Source organism: Thamnophis elegans, chromosome Z (assembly GCF_009769535.1).
Source record: "Thamnophis elegans isolate rThaEle1 chromosome Z, rThaEle1.pri, whole genome shotgun sequence".
Classification (NCBI taxonomy): domain Eukaryota; kingdom Metazoa; phylum Chordata; class Lepidosauria; order Squamata; family Colubridae; genus Thamnophis; species Thamnophis elegans.
In genome coordinates, this window is record NC_045558.1 from 23493973 (window position 1) to 23517770 (window position 23798).

The window sequence follows — 23798 nt, forward strand, 5'->3', positions numbered from 1 at the left end:
GCCACAATTCGATTGATGCTCGAAATGTGACTTCAAGCTTTGCAAGGTGAATCGACGCAAGATCAAGAGCGCCTGGTTTCCGCGAAGTTAACAGTACTTTCTTGGTGCTGAGGGGTGGTGGTGGTGGTGCCATTTATTTTTTAAAGATTTGGAAAGGGTTAATCTGGGTAGGGTAGACTCGCCCTCCCTTCTCCCCTCGTCATGTCTCCTGCAACAGGCGAGACAAGAAGGGGAAGAAGACCCCGTCCCGTCGCGTTAACACATCGCTGCATCTCCACGGCAAGGACAAAAAGAGACAAAACGCCTCACAGGAAGAGAAGGGGAGAGGCGACGGGGCGGGCTAATCGGAAGCTTCGGCCAGCCAATGGGCGAGAAAGAAAACCGGATCAGCCATTCCAAAAGGCGTTCAGGCTGAGAGGAGCTGTCACCGCTTTTGAGGGAGGGCTGCTGCTTTCTTTACACCGTCACTGCCTCTTTCTTTTCGCCTGACTTCCTCAAGGCGGCCGGGAAGCTCCTCGTCCCTCACCTTTCCTCGCCGCAGGATGACCGACCAAGCACCCCGTCGGGGAGAACTATCCGCTCGCGGAGCCCGCATTGCCGATGGCGCCGCGGGGCTCCTGGACGAAGGCTTCGAGAGGTACCTCGACGACCCTTTCGACGCGGACCAAAACCCTCAGGTGACCGCCAGGTTTTGACCCGCTTTGGGCGGCTTGCAGGGTCTCCCCTAGGATATTTTGCGCCGCATCACATCACGTTGGGCTCCGGGAGGGGCAAACAAAAGTCGTCTTTGAGGATGGATAACAGATTAACAGAGTTGGAAGGGGCCTAGTGGGTCATCTAGTCCAAATCCCTCCCCAAAGCAGGAGCGCCTACACCTTTTCTGACAGATGGCAGTCCAGTTTCTTCTTGAAAGCTTCCAGTGATGAAGCTCCCACAACCTCTGAGGGGAACTTCTGTTCCATTGGTTGATTGTTCTCACTGTCAGAAAATATATCCTTATTTTTAGGTTGAATCTTTCCATGGTCAGTTTCCATCCATAATTCCTTATCTGGCCATCAAGTGGTTGTGAGAAAATAGTTTGACCCCTTCCGGTCTCTTGCAGCCCTTCAAATATTGGAAGACTGCTATCCTGTCTCCCCCTGGCCCTTCATTAAACTGCAGATTAACAGATTAGCAGAGTTGGAAGGGATCTTGTAGGTCAGTGGTGGGATTCAATTTTTTTTTACCACCGGTTCTGTGGGCTTGGCAGGGTAAGGATACTGCAAAATCCCCATTCCCTCCTGATCTGCTGAGACTCCAGAGGCAAAGAATAGATGGGGGACGGGGCCAGTCAGAGGTGGTATTTACCGGTTCTCTGAACTACTCAAAATTTCCGCTACCGGTTTTCCAGAACTGGTCAGAACCTGCTGAATAACACTATTGTAGGTCATCTAGTACAAACCCCCCCCCCCCCCATTCAAGCAGGAGACCCGATACCTATACCATTTCTGACAATTGGCAGACCAATCTCTTTTTTAAAGCCTCTGGTGATTAAGCTTCCACAACTTCCAAAGGCAAACTATTGAATCTCTCCTTGTTCAGTTTCCATCCATTCCTGTCTGGCCCTCAGGTGCTTTGGAAATTAGTTTGACCCCCTCCTTTCTGTGGCAGCCCTGAAAAATTGGCACACTGCTATCATGTCTCCCCTGTCTTTCCCTTCATTAGACTAGCCATGCCAAGTTCCTGCAACCATTTATTGTATGTTTTAGTCTTCAGTCCCCTAATCATCTTGATTGCTCTTCTCTGCACTTTTTCCTAGAATCTCAGCATCTTTTTTATAGAGCGATGACCAAATCTGGATGCAGTATTCTAGATTTGGTCTTACTAAGGCTTTATAGAGTCAGAGTGGCATTAGTACCTCACTTGCTATTGATTGTAGCCCTCTGTTAATGCAATTTAGGATTGCATTTGGATTTCTTGATGATCTTTAAGTGGGGATATCTTTCCTCTCTTGAATAAAACCTCCATGGAAATAAAATAGTACAGAGTCTATAGAGATTCTCAGTCATCAGGTCATGGTTGTCCCAAAGGTGCTTTTTTCAGGATCCAACTGGACTTTCTTGTTTTTTTTTCTTTTGAAGACTTTTCGCTTCTCATCCAAAAAGGTTCTTCTGCTCTGACAGGATAGTGAAGAATGGAAGGATTTATATTCCTTGCAGACAGCTAATGGTGACTTGCTGAATTTGTTACTTTTATTCTCAGGGCATTTTGAATTTTGGAACAAGCGAGAACAAGCTTTGTTTTGATTTACTACAGGAAAGGGTAAGTTTGGATTCTTATTAAATGTGTAGGTTTCTAAATTTTAGACATATTTGAAAGATTGATGGCTATGATTTTCTATATTTAAATAATCTAATAATATTGAGAAAAGATAATTATCATAGACACACATTCTTTGCTGTGTTGTAATTCCTTCCTATTGATAATTGATGTATGGAATATAATTGTCATCAGGTTAGCCTGTAAAGATCTATATAGTTATTAAAAATTAACATCAACTGAGTTCATGTAAGTGAACTAATTTCCATACTAAAAACACCATGTAAATCAATAGAATCAAGTAATTTATAAGAAGTATTGTCTCCTTTTCTTTACAACAATGGATAGCTCTCGAAACCTGATATGAATTATTTGGAGCCTCGTTTACTCCAATACTCGGATACCCAAGGCATTAAAAGGTACAGTATGAGAAATTATTACCCAATTTTAAAAAAATGTTTTCAAACAAATTAACATTTACATTACTAATTCCACCTGAAATCCAAAGGGTACACTGTGTGTATGGTTTCTATTTCTACCTTCACAATGTACACAGTAAAGGACAGGGAAGCAGGATTCCATTGACTATTCCATTATTTCCTAATACTAATGTTTTGTAATAAAGTTCTTTCTGTGGATATATTGAAACTAAAGGCTGGTTAAAAATATGATTATTTCAGTTCACATTCTAATTTATCATCATCAAATTTGACATTTAAGCAGCTTTTCAGCCCTATTCTACATTATGCAATTATAATAATGACTATGACCATCTGATAACTATTAATGAACTCTTAATAGTGGCTATTCATTAAAAATGATTAAAAACTGTAATATTTTTAAGTTAATAATTACATGTCTTCAATGTTTTTTCTGAAAATATATTTCTTTTATGTCCCAAAATGTTGGTTTTAAATTTGACAACTATTGTACTGTTTCACTATGAGTGCAAGCCATACTGCTATTTGAAGAGATCAGAAAGATGTGCCTTCTGTTGCAAGAACTTTTTCAGAACTGCAGTTGTGGTGGTAACATCCTCAGTATGCTTTTGAAAAATCCATGAGTATTAATCTCTTGCTCTTCTTCGTTTTCCTTCTGCATAATGCTGTAACAGATATTTTTGCTTCTGATGGTTCAAAGAGAAGGGAAAATGAAGAAAAATTTAAGTTTTCTCTATTCTTGCTGATGTGAACAGTCAACATCTTAGAAATGTTTCTTAGGACTTACCGTATTTTTCAGAGTATAAGATGCACCTTCCCGCCCCCCCAAAAAGAGGGTGAAAATCTGGATGTGTCCTATACATTGAATACAGCATTTTTGGCCTCCCAAAACCCCACCCATTTTGCAAAAATGGACATGCAGAGGGTTTCAGAGGCCTGCAAAATGTTCCTGGGGGCTGGGAGGGCAAAAATAAGCAAAAAACGGGCCTTTTTTACTCATTTTTGCCCTCCCCCCAGCCCCCAGGAACACTTTGCAGGCCTCTCAAACTCTCTGCATGACCGGTTTTTCACAAAAAATAAGGTGTGCAGAGGGTTTGGGAGGATTGTAGAGTGCAAAAACTTTTTTTTTTAATTTATGTCTTCAAAATCTTGGGTGTCTCTTATACTCCGGTATATTTTATACTCTGAAAAATACAGTAGTTGATGCTTCTAGGATGAGATCTTTCTAAACATGGAATACTTTCTCATCAAATTCTTAGTGGTATCAAGATAACTAAAACAACTTTAAAATAAAATTGTGTTCTGAATACTGTAATCCTTACTTTAATTACTGTTTGAATAATTCTTTTTGCTAGATTTAAAATCAAGGTTTCGGAAGTAAAAATCAATATATCAAATTTATGCTCGAAATCAAATCTGCCATATATTGTTTGAATTCTACCTGTATGATTTTTCATATATCAATAGATAAAAATGTTATGGCAAATTATTTTGTTAATGTGTTAATTATGGATATATATTAATTTTAAATTTTAGCTTCCGAGAAGAAATTGCCAAATTTCTTACTGAATATGCAAATGCTTCAGTACCATTAGATCCAGAACATGTAAGATGCAAGGATATTTTTTGTCTTTCTTTATTGTTGGTAACATTTGATGAAACTTATCTAAAATGTGATTTTTAACAAAGTTGATTAAATTTATTACTTTTAAATTGGTTTGGAAAATATGATGGGATATATCACAATATTTTTATGCTCAAACTAATGTCAAATTGTTTAGATAAGTTTTAGATTCCTAACTTCTTCATGTTATCAGTCCCAGCATAGATATATTTATAATGATAATTTGGAAATAATATTCAGGTTTCTTAACATTTCTGAAACTGTTCTATTTCTGTTTGAATTATCTTCATTCCTAACTCAGGTACCATCACATTACCTATTTACAATAGCATACTTGCCTTATCATATTGCCTTATCATAATTAGTATAACAGCCTATCGATAGTCGCACAATATAGAAATACTAGTTTAGAGGTAGTATTTGCTTACTGTATGCCTGGACTGGTCAAAGTTATAATGGTTGGTTAAAAAAATCAGTTTTGCGACCAATCCTCACATGAATGATAGTTCCAGGATCCTGCAGTCACATGATCACCATTTGGGTGCTTCACAACCAGCATTTATAGCTGTAATACCATCCCATGACCACTATTTGCAAGCTTCACAAACCAGCAAAATTTATAGAGAACACAGAAATGAAATTGTGAGTTGTGGTCATGTGATATATTGCTTAATGACTGTAGTGATTTAATAATGAAAGTGGAAGTGACATCATAAAATAGGCACATTGAATGATTTTTCACTTGGCCACCGCAGCACTTAGCAATGGAGTTGTCAGTCCCAGTTGTAGTCATTAAGCAAGGACTACCTTTAGACCTTAATAATTTCAAACAACATAATCTCCCAGATAGTTGAATGCCATAAGGATTATTAAATACCAGCCAAAACCATGATGTGATTGTTTTTAGACTGGTCCCTTAGTATTTCAAATGATTACCAATGTTGTTAATTGCAACTTGGCATTTGTCTAGATTATTGTGATGAATGGCTGCTGCGCTGTCTTTGCAACTCTTTCGACTGTGTTGTGTGATCCTGGAGGTAAGGCAGCTTTAGTGTATGTGTATATATATATATATGTCAACTCTGAAGTGAACCTGGCTGAAGCCTGATAGTTGCCACAAACTCTGAGAGGGAGAAGGGAGGGGAAAATAGATAGGTTTGCTGATAATCAAAACAAAAAGTTTTCTTGTGGGAAGTAAGGTCATCCTAACAGGTGGCAGTTGAAGGAGGAGAGAAGAGACCAAGCAGCCTCCCAGGCTACTTTCATTGGACAATGTGACAGGTGACAATCTGAGGGGAAAAAATTTGCTCTTTTAATTAGGGAAAAAACATGGAAACTTTAAAAGTTGGTTTTCACTAGCTGTGCCAATATGATGTATCCAATAAACATGTTCTTTGCGGAATCTACCTGCCTCAGATTTCTGCTTTTAGCAGGTACATTACTTGAAACACTGACAATGTATATATTTGTGTGTGCGTGATTTTCATGCAGTACATGTTACTGTAATAATTTTCAGCAATGTCTTTTTAAAAGCATATGTTTTCCATTGGCTGATATCAAGACATAACTTTTTTTGTCAGGTGATATTTACAGTTAACACTATTTATGTGATTTTCAAAAAACACTGCTAAAATTAAACTATTGGTGTGCGCTCTTAAATACCTGAATATAATTCTGATAAAGTCGCATTAGTTAATGATTTTTAAATGAAAAAGGATATAATACTGCTAAAATGTTTAGTTAACTAATAAATAGCATAATAATAAATAGTATTTACTTTAAAACCATTAGGATTTATGGAACACAATAATGAAAAAGAAGCAAAATAGTATAGTGCTTTATAATAGTAAAAGTCTCCTGAAAAAGATTTCCTTTGTTTGTTTGTGTTTTTTTACAGATGGATATCTAATTCCAACTCCATATTATGGTGGCATAAATTCCAAAACGTGGTTATATGGTGGAATGCAACCTGTTCATGTACCATTATTCAGTGAGGTATTCTTTTTATTACATATAAATAGAGAAGTGTATCACTGTATTTACCCTTTTCAATGGAGGGAAGTTCTACCACCCTGCTTTTAATGCCTAAACCATTGACTACACTGATGTTTCCTCAAGTTTGTTCAGGACTTTTTTTTACTAATAATTGCAATATCTTATTGAATTATTAACATTGAGAGTTTTGGATTTTAGGTACCTGACAAAGGAAGCCAGCCGTTTCAATTAACAGTTGAAAAATTAGAAGCTGCATACCAGAAAGCCAGGGAAAAGGTAGGAATATTTTTGTTTGAACTTCATATTCTACCGGTAATTGTAGATGAATACTATTTGTAATTGATTTTAACCTTTCTGGTAAAACACATTGTGCTAAAATACAAAAGAGGCAAATGTGTTTTGACAAGTGGGGAATTGATTGAGAATGTTTTCATTATCTTTATCCTTCCTATATTACCTCTATTCTGTTCAGCCCGTTAGCCCAGTAGGCATATTTAGAATTTAAAGAACATGTCATTAGTGCTTTCCCCAAATATTTATTTATTTATTTATTGAATTTAGATTGCTGCCTTTTTGCCCATGGCCATTCAAGGTGGCTTACAGAATATAAAACCACATTTAAAACAATAAAACCAATAAAAAGAATCAAATAAATTAATATAGTACCAATATAGCAAAATCACCTCCCATCCCACACTCCAGCATCAGCAGATCAAACAAGTCATTTAATGAGCTGCATCCCGCTCTGGGTTCCCCAGGCCCGCTGCAGAACCAGGTGTTCAGTGCCTTATGGAAGAGTATTAGAATGGAGGCCATTCTAATCTCCGGGGGGAATGATGTTCCAGAGAGAGGAAACCACCACAGAGAAGGGCCTTCTTCTGGGTCCCACCAGGTGTATCTCCTTCGGAAATGGGACCTGCATACCAGGGTCTGCATAAAATCATGTGGGCCACTGCATTTTGCACCAACTGGAGCTTCAGGATGCTCTTCAAGGGGAATCCCATGTAGAGCATGTTGTAATAGTCAAGACAGGAAGTGATTAGGGCATGAGTGACTATGAGAAGGGACTGCTGGTCCAAGAAAGGGCGTAACTGGTGCACAATCCGCATTTGCACAAAGGCCCTCCTGGCCACAACCTCCACCAGCAGGAGTCGTGAGTCCGGAAAACCCCTAGATTAAGCGCAGGGTCTGTTTGTGGTAGTGCCACACCATCCAAGACCAAAGGTGGCAATTCTCCCTGAGCCAACGAACCCCAAACCCAGAGCCACTTGGTCTTGCCAGAGCTTAGTTTCAATCTGTTGCTCCTCATTCAGCCCCAACTGCCTCTAGGCACTATGAGAGGGAGGACACGACATCAGTTAACTTACCATGGGCCGAGACATACAGTTGAGTATCAATCAGCATATTGGTGATACCTCAGTCCATGGTAATGGCTGATCTCACCCAGAGGCTTCATATAAATGTTGAACAGGAGTGGAAAGGTTACCAAACCCTGCAGAACCCCATAAAACTGTGAGCGAGGGCTGGATTGGACACTGACTGAGAGTGGCTGCAGAAGAAGTAAGTGAACCAGGATAGCAAAAGGCCTTCCACTCCCACCCCCTGAAGCTGCCCCAGGAGAATACTATGGTCCATGGTATTGAAAGCCACTGAGAGGTCGTAGAGCAAGGATGGATGTACTACCCCCATTCTGCTCCCGCCAGAGATCATCCAAAAGTGTGACCAATACCATTTCTTTTCCAAATCCAGGTCTGAATTTTGATTGGTAGGGGTCAAGATAATCTGTTTCATCCAGAAACCTCTGGAACCACCGCACTACCACCTTCTCAACAACCTTTCCCCAAAAGGGAAGATTGGGGACAGGTCAGAAATTATCCAACAAGCTGGAGTCCAATGATGGCTTCTTAAGAAGAGAACAGACCACAGACTCCTTAAAGTGCTGGGATACTGCCCCCTCCTCCTAAGGAAGTATTAATCACAGCCAGTCCTCCTGCATGTCACCTCCTGGGAAGCTTTCACAAGCCAGGAGGGACATGGGTCTAAAACACAGGTGCTTGCACACTGCTGTCCACTTTCTCGGGAGCAACAGGATCAAACTGTTCCCAGATAACAGAGCGAGAACCTGCCTCAGGGACTTCCATCAGACCAGCAACCACGCTGGCATCTAACTGGGAATGAAGTCAAGCGATTTTCTTCCAGAAAATCCACAAATTCCTCAGCGCATCCCTTCAGGTGGACCTCAATCACCTCTTTCCCCAGGAGGAGGTGGCTCACCTTAAAGTGGGTCATTGGGTGATTATCTGCAGACGCAATTAATGTGGAGAAGTATATTTACACTTCGTTGCATGAATTGCCACTAGGTAGGCTTTAGTAGCAGTTCTTACCCGTGTTCGATCAAGTTTATCCCAGTGGCGCTCTACACATAGCAATAGCAATAGCAGTTAGACTTATATACCACTTCATAGGGCTTTCAGCCCTCTCCAAGCGGTTTAGAGAGTCAGCATATTGCCCCCCAGTCTGGGTCCTCATTTTACCCACCTTGGAAGGATGGAAGGCTGGGTCAATCTTGAGCCGATAAGATTTGAACCGCCGAACTGCAGCTAGCAGTCAGCTGAAGTGGCTGCAGTACTGCACTCTACCCACTGCGCCACCTCGGCTCATCTCATGTGTTTCATCCCTCTCAGTTCCTCTGTATACCATGGGGCATAGAGAGGTCTATGGATGAGGAGAGGTCACATTGGTACAATCCTATCCAGAGCCTCAGTCACCCTCCTATTCCAAACAGTGACTAAGAGCTCGGCTGGACTGCAGAGTAGATCTGCAGTTATAGCTCCCAGCTTCTTCTGAAACCCATCCGGGTGCATTAGTCGACCTGGGACAGGCCCATGGAAGTTATGGTTTCCATGAAATATTGGGCTGCCCCCGCCCCCGGGATTGGAGGCTGATATCCCCCAGAACTATAATCCTGAGGAATTCCACCACCAGTCCTACGGTGAGGTCCAGGAGCCCAGGTAGGGAAGCTGCCATGCAGCAGGGAGGCTAGTAGAGCAGCAGCAATCCCTCCTGATCCCTTAAGTCCAATAAGAAAAAGGGTCACAGCCAGGCCCTTGTGGAGCAGTGCCTCTGGAGGCTACTAGAGATTCTCTGATAATAACAGCCACACCCCCAACCCGGCCCTGAGGTCTAGACTGGTGCCATGCTCGATAACCCATTGGGCATATTTCTATGAGGGAACACCTCCCTCTGGGTCCAGCCAGGTTTCAGTTATTCAAGCCAGATCGGCCTTCTCTTGGAGGAAGCTGATCTGACATTTAAAAGCAGCAGCCTAAGACCTGGGTCACCACAGATCTTCTAACCGGTAAATGAAGTGAGTGCAAGGGGGTAGAACATGAGACCAATATTAAAAATCGAGGTCGCATTCCCCGTCCCTTGACTCCCATGTCTCCTGTTACCTGACACCACTGAAATAGGTTGCCCTCTTCTGCCTTCCCTGAGAAATATTCCATCCCCCATCCCCAACACTCCTCCTTAAAAATCTCTCACCCACCAAGCAAGAAGCCAGTCCTCCCCACAGCTCTCACACGGGGGGAAAGGGACCAACACACTCGCCTCTCACTCAACTTTCCCTTCCAGCCCCAGCCTTCCCAGGCCCAGATACAGAACATTCAGATGATTGCAGAAGCAAGATTACAGGAGGTAGCCAGAAAAATAGCCAGAAGGCCTGCTGTGCTGCACTGGAAATTTAGCAGCAGTGTAGTCCTACAGTGTCTCATGAAGTTCACATTTCCAAGCTCCCACTCGTCAGTTAACCTCAGGAAATCCCAACGGCAGCCTGCCACTCTCCACAACATTATTAACCACAAGTAGGTCCAGTTGCCGACAAAGGCCAATGAAGCTTGTCTCTTCTGTCAGCTTTGCCTCCATCAGATGACCCAGGCTATGGCCAGATGCTGACTCTTGGGTTCTCAGACCAGAGTTTAGCTTCAGTCAGGGGAATCCAGGGGGAGACCAGGGAAGTCACACAATTGTAAATCATCCACCTCCTGTGCTCCATCTCCTTGTCTTACCTTCCAACTACCATTTTAGCTGAATATGGCCACGAACAAAATATGCCACTAACACAACCTTTCCTTCTATCTTTAGGATGATCCTATTATTCAGTGTACCTTTATTATCAAAGATATCAGAGAGGATATTTCCAAACAAACTACTATACAGCTTCTGCACACTACTTTTATTTTCAAAAGTAATAAACAATTGTGGCTGGTAGATGCTTTTCAGTAAGCTGAAAATTTGTTTTAAAATTTTAAAATATCCTAAAAGATAAATTATTACCGTGCTTCCCCAAAAATAAGACAGGGCCTTTTTTCTTTTGACCCCCCAAATAAGCGCTAAGCCTTATTTTTGGGAGGGTCTTATTATTTTTGAGGTGCAGTAGGTGGCAAGCATGGTCACCTCACGGCTGCTGCTGTGTTGCAATATTTTTGGGGAGGGCTTATTTTAGTGCATGTGCTCAAAAGCCTAATTGGGTTTATTATCTGGGGAGGTCTTATTTTTGGGGAAACAGGGTAATAATAGGAAGTTTAGCAATCATGCCTGGGGCATCTCTCTTGACCTAAACATTCCTCATAGTTCACAGAATAGCTCTAGCTTCTGAAAAGGGGAAGAAAGAAACCTGGAGCATCACTGGAGGAAAACAAGGGATGAATCTCACCAGATATAACTTACAGCTGTTATTAAGGCCTACCTTGTAGCAGAAATAGCAGTGAAACACCATTATTTCTCCACCCTCTCTGCATTCACAGAGTATTGCCTGGCAGTCCTGTTCAAGATTGCTTGGTCCCTCCTCAGAAAAGGAGGACTCTGGTGATCATCTCCAGGCCATGCAGGGAAATATTTTGAACACCTGATGGACAGAATGGTTCCCACTTGGAACTAATGATACCAGTTCTTTTAGAGGTGCCTGGATAAAGGTCTTACCTGGTTATATTTGGGAATGGTTTCATCCTGTTGTACCTGGGGAAGTGAACAGGGCCCTTGATGCTGTCAGTGCAGCGACTTTTCAAATCCCTGGCCCTCCTACCTGGTGAAAACTCAGAACTTGGTGACTGCCTGATGATTCAGGCAGATCCTTCACTGCAGGAGAGGGGTGACCACTGGTGGGTTTCTACCGGTTTTACTACTGGTTTGCTTGTGCACGCTCTCTCTCTCTCGCACGTGTGATACTTATGTGCATGTATAGAAGCATCTGGGTGGGCAGGCAGAGCTGAACCAGGCCGAACTGGGAGCAACTTACCTCGGGGGGGGGGGGGGGGCATTTCCAGGACCTTTTAAGAAGGCTACGGTTTGCTCCCTCCTCAGAAAGCCATTTCTTGATCTTACCTTTCAGGACAATTTTTGTCCGATTTCCACCTTCCCTTTCTGGAAAAGATAGTAGAAAAGGCAGCTTCAGAGGGTCCTGGATGAAACAGATTATCTTGACCCCTTCCAGTCAGGATTCAGACCTGCTTATGAGACAGAAAAAATATTGGTTACACTTTGGATGAATTGTGACATGAGCAGGATGGGAATAGTGCATCCATCCTTGGCTTCTCAGCGGCCTTCAATACCATTGACCATGGTATTCTTTTGGGACTAGTCAACGTAATCTTATAATATTTGGCTCCTTTCTCCAAGGCAGGTTCTAATCACTGTTAATAGTGAGTGAGAGACCCAAGCCATAGCTGCTTCTTTATTGTTTGCTCACCACAGTGCACTCTCCATCCCTTTTTAATGTATACATGAATCTACTGGGTGAGATCATCTGCCGCCATGGAATGAGGTGCCATCAGTATGCTGGTGATAGTCAACCTTACATCTCCATCTCCAGTGACTCGAATGCACTGCCCTTTCATGGTGCCTGAAGACTGTGGGTGCCTGGATGTAGGAAAGTAGGCTTCAACTGAACCATGGGAAGACCCTGTGGCTTTGGGTGGGCGGAGCTTAGAGAACTTTAACATTTCTGGGTGGGGTTGCATCACCACAGACAGACCCAGTGTGCAATATGGAGATGATCTGGGCTCAAAGAGCAAGTGGCAATTGTGGATAGGAGAGCCTTTGCACAATTTTGTTGAGCTCCTTCCTGGATTGGGAGTCCCTGCAGTCAGTTAATTAAGTCTAATAATCCCATTCTTGGGCTATTGCAACATGCTCTTGAGTGGTGAGGGGGTGGGGCTACCCTTGAAGAGAATTTGGAAGCTACATCTAGTGCAGAATGCAGCTGCATGACAGTTATTGGGTTCCTAGGGTGGGCCATGGTTGCCAGATTGCTTTTAGGTCCAATTTAAGTGTTGATTATCACCCTTAAAGCCCTTCATTGCATGGCTCCTGGCTATCTGAGGAATCATCTCACCCCAAAGGGATTGGCCTGCCCCACCCAGAAGAGGCAGACATTTTAAGTAATTCCAACTGGCCAGGATCCAGGAGAACGTTTTCTGCTATGGCTCCTGTCTTTTGAAACTTATGCAGCCCTCACCGCTTGTGAAATTTAAAACCACTCTTGGCTTTCTGAAAAAGTCTGAAGAACTGGCTTGGGGCTCCAAAGTGCTGTGTCATTCTGGATTAATGGACTAGACAAGAGACACACACACGAGGGCATCTTGCTCCTTGCCCCTATCTTTTTCAATTTCAAACTAATTTAAAGTTATTTATTATTTTAATTTTTATTGGTATAATGATTGTAAGCCACTTATATTCACTTCCTGGTGAGGTACTATGAGTCATTGAAACGGCATGTTTCTGTATCAAGTTTGCAGAGTGTGAAAACTTCACATGGTCTTTTTAAATCCAGTAGAATTCTTACAATAACATAAGTAACAATTTTAGTAGCCAACTGTATATTTTTGTGGAATATTATATATTTTCCTTCCTTTACTTTACTAAAATTATTGCCATTGTTTGAAAAAAATGCTGTGTATTTATATAGAAGTTTTCAGTTTTTATTTTCAGTTATTTCATTCATTTTTTAAATCTAGAATCAATTAAAAATAAAAATGTTCTTGTTGGCTATAATTAGATGAATGCAATATATTTGAAGTGCCTGTTTTTGATATAAAATTTCTGTTTTTGGACTTTCTGAAATTTATCTTTTTAGCCATTAAGGATGAAAGCTAATAAGAGAAAAATGCTGCAATTTTAAGATCATTTTCTTGAATTGCAAAGACTGATGTTGCAGGAAAAAATATGCATGTAAACAGTCTACTGTTTTCCATACGTGAGTGACACTTTTAATAAAGGATGGCAGTGTTGCAGACTCTGTCTGCAAGTATGCTTGACGTCATGTTGGCGTCTCCCGACTATCAGTTTTTCTTTTTTCAGGGCATCCGAATCAGAGCATTAATCCTGATCAACCCTCACAATCCATTAGGGGACATTTACCCAGCACAGTTACTGACAGAATGTCTAGAGTTTGCACACAGGTTTGCGTGCTAGAGCTGTTTATTTGGGATTTAATTTTCCATAATGCATTATTTCACTTATGAAATGATTTTGGCAATTTCCTTTCATTTGACACGTGCTAAATATGATTATCTGCCCTACTTAGGAAGTATATGGGGCAATAATTTGTTTCGTTTTGTGAAAAAACTGAGAATTTTTCAGTAACCAATATAAGAAAACATAATAGTGATTATTAATGTATGCATTGCTAGGGCAAGGCTACTCTTTTTAAAACTCCAATGCCTGATGTATGTATGTATATATACGTATATATGTCAGAAATTGAATAATGGTTATTGCCAAAATCAATAGTAATAGTAGTGTGTAATATATTAAGCTCTTGATTTCAGAAGTATTTTGATAGCAATTTATGAATTGGGAATTGAGGAAAGTCTTTAATTTTAAATTTAGATATTTTAAAATATTTTAAAATCAGTAAATAGAAAGCTACATGGTATATGAGTAAATATATCTGTATCTTGCACAAAGAAGGGTATTTTGTTTAAAACAAAAATACAAGTTTCCAGTTGCCTTATTTTATTGCAGTATATTCAAACATTTAATTGTCTTTGAATACATTCTTATAGTTCCTTTAATTTATACACTATACTTTTAAATATGTCTACAATTTTTTTCTTACTTTCAATGAAACTTTAAATATTGATTTATAGTCAGAGACCAAAAAAAAGAGGAGGAAACAAACAGAAAGACTACTAGTACAAAAACTAGATAACAAAGAGAGTGATAATATTTTAAAGCCATCAAAAATAGCCAGCCATTGCGCTGCAGACTACATTAAGCAACAAATGAATGATTTCCCCCCAGAAATATTTAATGTAATAATCGTTCTACAAGTGTAAATCCTATAATGGTAAAGGTTCCCCTCGCACATATGTGCTAGTCATTCCCAACTCTAAGGGGTGGTGCTCGTCTCCATTTCAAAGCCAAAGAGCCAGCCCTGTCTGAAAACGTCTCCGTGGTCATGTAGCTGGCATGATTAAATACCGAATGTACATGGAATGCTGTTATCTTCTCACCAAAGTGGTCCCTATTTTTCTACTTACATTTTTTACATGCTTTCGAACTGCTAGGTTGGCAGAAGTTGGGGCAAGGAACGGGACTTCACTCCATTGTGCGGCGCTGACTTTTCTGATTGACAAGCTCAGCATCATAGCTGCTGAGCCACCTAATGCTACCTTCCATCTTTCCGTGATTTCTTTTAAAAATTTAATGGCTAGAATAGAAATGACTTTTTCAGAGCTTTTTAAGCCTCAAGATTAATGTTTTTCTATCTATATGTCCTGATAAATATGGGGCCGCATTTGACATTAGAAATAAAAAAATTAACAGAATTTTTCCAAGGAATGGTTTTTAGAAAAACATTTCTAAATATTTAATATTTCTATCAGTAGCAGACTTCTGAATGTCTAGGAATATTAGAATTAAGAATTCAGTTTGTTATATTGTTATGACTTTCATTGTGTAATATAAGAGTTTCTAAGGGTTTTTAAATGTTTTTAATACTAATCTTACAGATAGCATGTTAAGAATTACTGAATGAAGTAATGAATCCATGAATCAAAATTAATACTTGAAGATTTTAAGAAATTCTTATATATTTTTCTGTATATAGATATGAGTTACATGTAATAATGGATGAAGTTTACATGCTGTCAGTATATGGTGATACCACATTTACAAGCATCCTTAGCTTAAAGAGGTAAGGACACACTTCTATTGGAAAGTCTTTATTGAGATACACTATAAAAACAGAATTTTGCAAGACTTCCTCTGAAATTTTCTTTTCTCCCTTCTTATACCCCAGAGATTCAAGGGGGAAATCAGTCTTTTTCTAATATTTTCCCTCACCCTGGGGGATGAGGGAACATATTCTGCACTTGTTCATGTCTTAACAGCTCCTGGATAATTTTCCTAAGGTCATGTCAATGGATAGGTAAAGGTAAAGGTTCCCCTGCACTTGCATGCTAGTCGTTTCTCAATGGATATCTCAGTGATATCTCAATCTTTGCAAGTTTAAAAGGTGTAAACTAGCTGGGGAATTTTGGGAATTGAAGTCCACACCTCTTAAACTTGCCAAGGTGGAGAAACACTACGTATTTTTTCCAGAATAGTATTTGATGTAATATCATATATATGATTCAAGAGTTAGTAGACTTTTCTACCCATTTTTTCTATTCTAACAAAACCCAAAGTAAAAAAAAACAAAACCCAAGAAAGTTGATGTTTGAATTTTATTAATACCTTTATTATTAAATGTACTATTTAGTATTAAAATTAAGCCTGATAAAAATTTGGTACAAATTTTTGCTAGCTCATTGATCTTCACAATAGGGGGCATTCATATTCAAAAGACTTTGCTGTCGATAATGTTCTAAGGGTTTAAAGATTAATACTAATATCAATAAGCAATTAGCAAAACTTATTGTAGTTAGCAGTCTAGTTGCTGTATTCTCTATCTGTTGCAACTTTTGGATACATCTTAAGTATGTCTGCATTCCATAGATATAATATGTTGTAATTTTCATCCGGCAAATTTTCATCAACTATTGAAATGTAGGTAATTGTATACAGTATAGTAGCTTTAAGATCTATCCAGACTACCTATTTTTTATAAGAAATACCATACACTCTTTAATACTATGTTTATGATTTAGCACGCTCTTGTGCGAAGAATTTTTTCATTAAGCTCTAATATGACGAAGTCCTTATACATTGCTTCATCCCTTAGTCTTATTGCAACATGGCAGGCCAACTTCTTTAAATCAAAGTTATCCATTTTTGATTGGAACTGTCATATTCAATCCTTGAACTGGAATATGTTATGGATAGGTGGGTGGATGGGTGGAATAGGATGAAGATGAGAAGTTTCAGTAGTGACAGTGGGCCTTATAATATGCTCAGGATAGCAACAGTATATTAGCCATAAGAGCAGGAAATATGTACAAAAATGCTGGAAAACATGAGGACCCACTCTACATATCTTATAAACCCAGCATAGGTTTTTACTTACATGAAGTAATTGTTTTCCTGTGTGTTTATAGCATTGTACATTTTCATACAAAATACAAGTAATCCTCACTCAACTACAATGTTTGGGATTGGAAACTCCATCATTAAGTAATACAGTTGTAAACCAAAAAAACAGACACTGAGCAACAGCAGTTCCGGTTGCCAATTTTTAAGCAAAGATTACATGATTTTGACTTTCTGCTGGCTTCCCCATTGACTTTGCTTCTGTAAAGCCAGCAGGCGAAGTCACAAATAGTGATCATGTGTCCGTGGGACACTGCAACACTCATTAAGTATAAGTTCCAGTTGTCAGCACAACTCATTGTAAATTCGAACAGTTGTTGAATGAGTAGTTTATTAAACAAGGACCATTTATAAAGTCAAAGCTCATAAACAGAGTACAATTCACTACCATAAAGCTATATTATTGTGGTCATAAAATGAGCACTATTTATAATTCCATTATATCAAACTTGCACTGATTTCAGAAGGTACAATTTCAGTGGCCCTCATTATTTGCAATCTCATTACATGGTTTTACATATCTTCAATTGATAATTATAAACTACTCCTTATAATTTTTGTAATTTCTATGAATAATGAAGCCACTAGTAAGTATAACAGATTTTCTCTTTCAGAGTATACTTGTCCTTATAATTAAAGATTTTTTAAAAAGAATATATTAATTCTTTGTGAATATTTCTTTTTAGTTTACCTGATCCAGACCGAACCCATTTTATGTGGGGATTTAGCAAGGTAGGTTAGAGATAGTTGATATCAATGTGTATTCAATATGTTCCTGAATGTCAAATTTTCCTCTCCCATACTATTCAGTTTGCACAGTAGAAATTATTAATGTTACTGCTATTGATGAAACTGGAATTCAGATTTTTTTTCTCCCTTACTATTGTATGACAGACAGTTTGTAGTGGGACATGGGCAATCTAATTAAAATTAAAGCATAGTTTAAACTCTTTAATCTAAAAAAATCAAAAACTCCCTCAGTTTTTCATAGTATTCAGAGTCTGCAGCAAACCACAGCAAACTACAGGTGATACACAAAAGACACCCTTGTGCACTTATAGCCCAGTCTGTGTGCAAATATACAAGCAGCTTTTCTTGCATTCTGATTCCACATTTTAGAATTTTACCTTTCCTTATGCCTACCCCTTAGAATTCTGTGCAAATGTGTATATATTTCTGGTTATAATAGTTCTTTCAAATGCCATTAAGAAAGCATATATTTCTATAGTTATTTGTTGTTAATAATAACCTTTGTCTGCTGCTAAATCTCTGATACCATGAAAATAACTCTCTCTCTCTCTCTCACACACACACACACACAAACACAAACACAAACACACACCTCCCAAAGCTGCTAAATCTGCATTAGGTGGTCTAGACTCAAAGACTGTTGCCTTTAGACAGAACCTGTAGGTGTTTTTTTTTTCTTTTTCTAAAGATCTATATGGTGCTCTCAGCCAAAAATATTGTCTAGTGCTATTAATTTGATAAGATCAACAGGGAAAGTTATTAATAAATTCTGCTTTGAATTATTTATGCATAAAAGGATAGCAGTTTATTTTTTTAAATGTAAACTTTTGGATTATATAAATGAAATTTGAGAAATTCCATATCAGAATTACAAATTCTGAACTTTGATTTATTTATGGATATGCATGGGGCACTGCCATTTTAAGGGAATTTGAAATTACATTGTTCTTTATGTCTCCTTTCTAGGATTTTGGCATGTGTGGTATTCGAGTTGGAATATTATACACCAGAAACTATTATATCAGGAAAGCAGTTAATCAGCTTGTGGTTTTTCATGGATGTTCTGGACCTGTACAGCACGTTCTCCAACAAATCCTTAAAGACAGAGGTTAGACAAATCTGAAAATGTGACTGCAAATTCACACAAACAGCATCTAAATAATGAACATAGAGCCAGTTTGGTGTAATGATCGAAGTATCAGGCTAGAAATCAAGAGTTTGAATTCTAGTCCTGCCTTAAGACACAAAACCAGCAAGGGTGGCTTTGATTCGGTTTCTCTCTCAGCCTTAGGAAGGAGGCAAAACCATACCATTTCTAAAATCCTACAAGAAAGTTGTAGGGGCTTGTCCATGTAGCTGCTAGAGTCAATGACTCAAAAGCCAAATAAAATAAAAATGAAATAAATAAAAAATGATCTTTAGAACAATAGCTGTTGAATTTTTTTAAAAAAATAATTATCACCCTAATTGTGACCAAAGTATGATTTCCCAAACATTATTGTATTCAGTAGCAAGTTATGTGAACAAAATTCGCACTAAAATCCAGCTAAAACCCACTGTATTTTTTCTATTACCATTAATTTGTCACTGTTATTGGTTGACACAATTCATGTTAATGATCATAATTAGAAAAATACTTAACTAATATGTTAAAATGTCAGATTATTTAATCCTCCAATAGCATGAGTCACTTTTTGAAGCTAAGCAGTTACATTTAAAATTATGAGCTAACAAAAATTCTCCCACATCCCTGTTCATACTCTAAAATTCTTACTGAACCAGATTATACAGCAATTAAAAAATTGGACATTGAAAAACTAGAAAAGATTTTAGAGTACGTGTTTTGAAAATGTAAGCATGCTACATGAAAACTGCTAAGTTTTCTCTTCTTTTTCCTGCTTTTGTCTATGATAAAACCCTAGGTAAAAGACAGTGTATAAATTCCATCTCAGCTGCGAAGCAAATAATGACCTGATACATCATGATAAGTCACACGACACAATTGAGTTTAACACTGATGGTACAAAAAAAAAAGGAAAATAAAAATGCATTATTATTTGTATTGTTTTGACAGACTGGCTGGATAATGTCTTTTTCCCAATAAATAAAAAAAGATTAAAAGAAGCTAAAAACATTCTTGTGGATGGTCTTGCAGAAGTTGGAATACCTGTTTTAAAAAGCTCAGGAGGGTTATATGTGTGGGCTGATTTCAGGAAGGTATGTAAAAAATATAAAAGAATAAAATGTATTGATTGAAGAAAATAAGATCTCTTGGCCATTTGAAAAATAAGGATGAAATATTGATATTTTAAAATGATAGTTGATGTTTCTAGATCAATTATTCAAAATATTTTGAGGCAGTGATGTATAAAATACTTTTGTTTCAAAACACTTTTAACATGAAATATAAAAAAAATTTCACCATTGACATTTTGTAAATGTTTCAATGTTCTGAAAGAAAGCCCACCAAAATACTTAAAATGGCCTTGTTCTACATTCATTGTTAGGGTATTTAATGAAATTTTGAATTTGTTAACATTTCAAAACAAAACATTTTACATATCTTACATTATTTAATATTGTTTTAGTTAAAACTACTACAAGTTGTATTATCCTTACGTTTAGTGATGAGCATACAGAATAATAACATATACCCTTAATAGTAAATTTATGTAATGTTCTAAGTTAGGGGAAATGTTGGGGATCTGGGAATTCATTGATAGGTAAATTAATTGAAAACTCTGATCAGATCAGAACCAGTTTAGTCTAGTGATTAAGGTCTTACCAGGCTCAAGGTTGACTCAACCTTCCATCCCTTCAAGGTGGGTAAAATGAGGACCCAAATTATTGGGGGCAATATGCTGACTTTAAATCACTTAAAGAGAGCTGTAAAGCAGTATATAGGTCTAAGTGCAATCAGGCTAGAAACTAGGAGGCCATGTGTTCTAGTCCTGCCTTAGGCATGAAAGTGAACTCTCTGATTTTGGGCCAGTTTTTTTCTTTAAGCAAAACCTACCTCATAGGATTGTTGTGGGGAAAATAGAAGGAAGAAATATTTGCCATCTTGAGTTATTCATAAAAATAATAAAGGTGGAAAATAAAATCTTTTTTATTCTTTTCATATAAGGTGCTTATTATGTTAATTATAATTATTTTATGTAGCACAATTCATGTTGTTATTTTAGTTTTTAAAAACACAGACATTTGAAGCTGAAATCGATTTATGGATGAAGATTCTGGATGAAAAACTTCTTATTAGTCCTGGGAAGGCCTTCTGCTGTTATGAACCTGGATGGTTTAGAATAATTTTCTCAGATTCTGTAAATAAGATTATTTTGTGTAAGTTTTGAGTTCTATAAAATTATTATGATTCTTTTTCCATTTATACATCCCCCATTCCTGATATCAGCGAGACCAGGCATCTCCAATCCTGGCAATTTTAAGCTTGGAGGACTTCAACTCCCAGAATTCCTGAGTCAGCAAAGCTATCACTTAGGAGTTATAGTAGATAGCTTTGCTGGCTAGGGAATTCTGGGAGTTGAAATCCGCCAGGCTTAAAGTTGCCAAGGTTGGAGACCCTTGAACTAGACACATAAAGACTCCATCAGAAAATATAGTTTGATACCTTATTCTATTGTTCATTCAAAAGAGCACAAACATATAATGAAAAATATTTTAATATATCTATTTTTGTTAAGATGTATTTGATCTTTCTTGATCATTTGAGAGAAAAATAATAAAGAAAATTGATTAGTGCTGTAAATGAAGTAAGAATTGTAAATAAAGATAATGCTTGATTATACTAATTCAATATTTTTCTGAAACCTTAATTTGTATTTACTAAAAATAAGTCAACAGAATTTGAAAAGTTAATTATTGTTTTCTAAAAAGCTTTTGAAAAAATTAATACTGGAATATAATTGAAGGTGATATGATAAGTCTTCGATCAGTGTACATTGCTATAACTTATAATTTAGAATTTTCTGGCTGAAGAATTGTTTACATTTCATTTCTAATACTTCTATTTGATGAGAGACTTTATTTATTGGAATAAGCCTGTTTAGTCTAATCTAATGAATTTGGGGTTTTAAATTGCACAGCCATGTCCCTCCTAGCAATACATTAATTTTAGATTTGCTAAGCTTTTTGTTGAATGCACATTGACATAAATGCATTCTCTAAAGTTGATTATTCTCTTTGCTTTTATAGGCATTCAGAGACTTCAACAATTGCTTTGTGATAAAATGGATGAACCTGTTACTCTTTGTTCATCTCCTGAAGGAAACAAATGTACTGAGTCAGATGACAATGTTTCTACTAATGTCATAAATATACCAGTGGATGATATGTCAGAGGGTTATTCACAGCTGAAGAAAATAGCTGTTTTCTAAGATCTGGACTGACGACACAAATAACCTGTTTTTATGTATCATGTGACTCCCTTTCTTTTTATATTATCTGAATATAGCTTTTACCTTGTTTGTAATTTATGGTTATTAATTTAAAAACAGGGCTATCACATCTGCGAAAGATTAACTTCCTTAATGAGGTTTCTCTTAACTGAAGTGTTAACCTATATTGGAAAACAACCGACCATTTCTCAATGTGTTTCTTTCAGACAGGTTCCAAGGCTGGAAGCAATGCTTCTACTGGCAAACAACCAGTTGGGGAAAATGGACATTGGTACTTATCTGATATGATACACACATTCTCACTGCAGTGGAGACAGCAGTCAGATAGGGTTAACTCCGTCCAGTAACGATTAGGGCTTAGTCTACAGTTTATAAAACCATCCTCCATGCTGCTCCTCACAAGCTTTCGTCGAAGGTGGCCTGTAGACTGACGTGTAGTTGATATGATGGAGAAGGAAGAAAATGGAAAAGGAAGAGAAAGGCCTACCCTAGTCCTATCAAGGGATGGAACCTGACCGGAATAGGGTGGGACTGACTGCTGTCTCCACCTGCAGTGAGAATGAGCGTATCAGGTAAGTACCAACACCCATTCTCCACGATTGGTGGAGACAGCAATCAGATAGGGACATACCCAAGCTTGGCCTGTGTTAAGGGAGGGAGCTGGTCCCCATGGAAGAGGAGTTCAAGACATGGACATTGCAATACCCTCCTTCCAAAGGCAGCCTCAGCAGAAGCAAACCGGTCTATCTTTTTTTTAATATATTTTTTTATTTTCACACAAACATAAACACACCAAAACATATAACATAAAAACTTCTTCAACTGCGTACAGTGTGTTGATTGGTTACAAGGTCTTTCTGTGTCCTTTCCATAGTCATCACTTGAGCTTTATCAAAAAATCACATATTGTCAATCAAATATCTTTGTATATATTATTATTATACAGGTCTGCAACTAAAAAGCTGTTTGATTATTTTCATCTAATGTTCATGTATTTTGGTGTGCTGAAAACAAATAAAATATTGAAAAAACTAGATGTCATGATTTGCCACAACATGCAAAATTGTCTTCAAATTTATCAATTTTTTTAATTTTTGGTAATTTTTTTATATTATGGGTTTTTAACCAAATTTAAAGTCCAAATTACTATTAATTAATTCACATAAGTGCATTTAAGATATAAAATGCCAAAAAATCCTTAAAGGATTTGTCCAAGTTATGTAAAAAAAATATAGCACTATAAATCTGATGGTCAGCAATATATATATAAGCTGAGCAAGTTTTAAGTATGTGCTTCTAATGGTAGATGGGTAGAATCTTTCTTGAAGAATCCAGCGGGAGGGAGACACAGGTCAAGATAGCAGCATCTCCGGTCAGTGCAGGGGGTGTGGCCAGCACTGTGACATCTCGTGTACAGACACAGAGCTGCTCTCCTGAATGCCACTTGTGCACAAATCATCATCAGGTTCTTGGTTCTAGGCTGTTCACACTTTTTCATCGCAATTCATGTTAGCTCGTCATTCTTCAACCATTATGTTATGTCTCTGCGAAAGTGTATTAACTCACCAGACAGTTTCTGTTTCATCTGTGGTGAATATACAGTGTTGAAGCAACAGCAGAATATTACAGACTTTGTGAAAAAAGTATACTTGGCATACTTTGGACTCAAAATTGGAGATCAAAATAAAGTTTGGGCGCCTCATAAAGTGTGCAAACGGTGTGTTGTGGATCTCCGAAACTGGTTCAAGG

General features: G+C 38.0%; 1 protein-coding gene across 1 annotated transcript; it reads left to right on the forward strand.

The window, feature by feature from the left end:
* Nucleotides 1-3: 3 nt before the first annotated feature.
* LOC116521003 (1-aminocyclopropane-1-carboxylate synthase-like protein 1) lies at nt 4-22849 on the forward strand. Its single transcript, XM_032235596.1, has 14 exons — nt 4-677; nt 2242-2301; nt 2647-2717; nt 4275-4344; nt 5333-5399; nt 6260-6357; nt 6556-6633; nt 13714-13814; nt 15467-15553; nt 17574-17619; nt 18604-18745; nt 19712-19854; nt 20823-20976; nt 21847-22849. The coding sequence occupies exons 1-14, from the start codon at nt 543-545 to the stop codon at nt 22026-22028; spliced, it is 1434 nt and encodes a 477-aa protein (XP_032091487.1). The 5' UTR covers nt 4-542; the 3' UTR covers nt 22029-22849.
* Nucleotides 22850-23798: the final 949 nt, after the last annotated feature.

What these genes read in the sequence shown, in the direction of transcription:
- LOC116521003 (XM_032235596.1), top strand. Translation starts at nt 543, where the DNA reads ATGACCGACCAAGCACCCCGTCGGGGAGAACTATCCGCTCGCGGAGCC. An exon ending in TGTGTTGTGTGATCCTGGAG is followed by an intron (nt 5,400 to 6,259) that starts GTAAGGCAGCTT and finishes GTTTTTTTACAG; the next exon opens with ATGGATATCTAATTCCAACT. An exon ending in AGCATCCTTAGCTTAAAGAG is followed by an intron (nt 15,554 to 17,573) that starts GTAAGGACACAC and finishes ATTTCTTTTTAG; the next exon opens with TTTACCTGATCCAGACCGAA.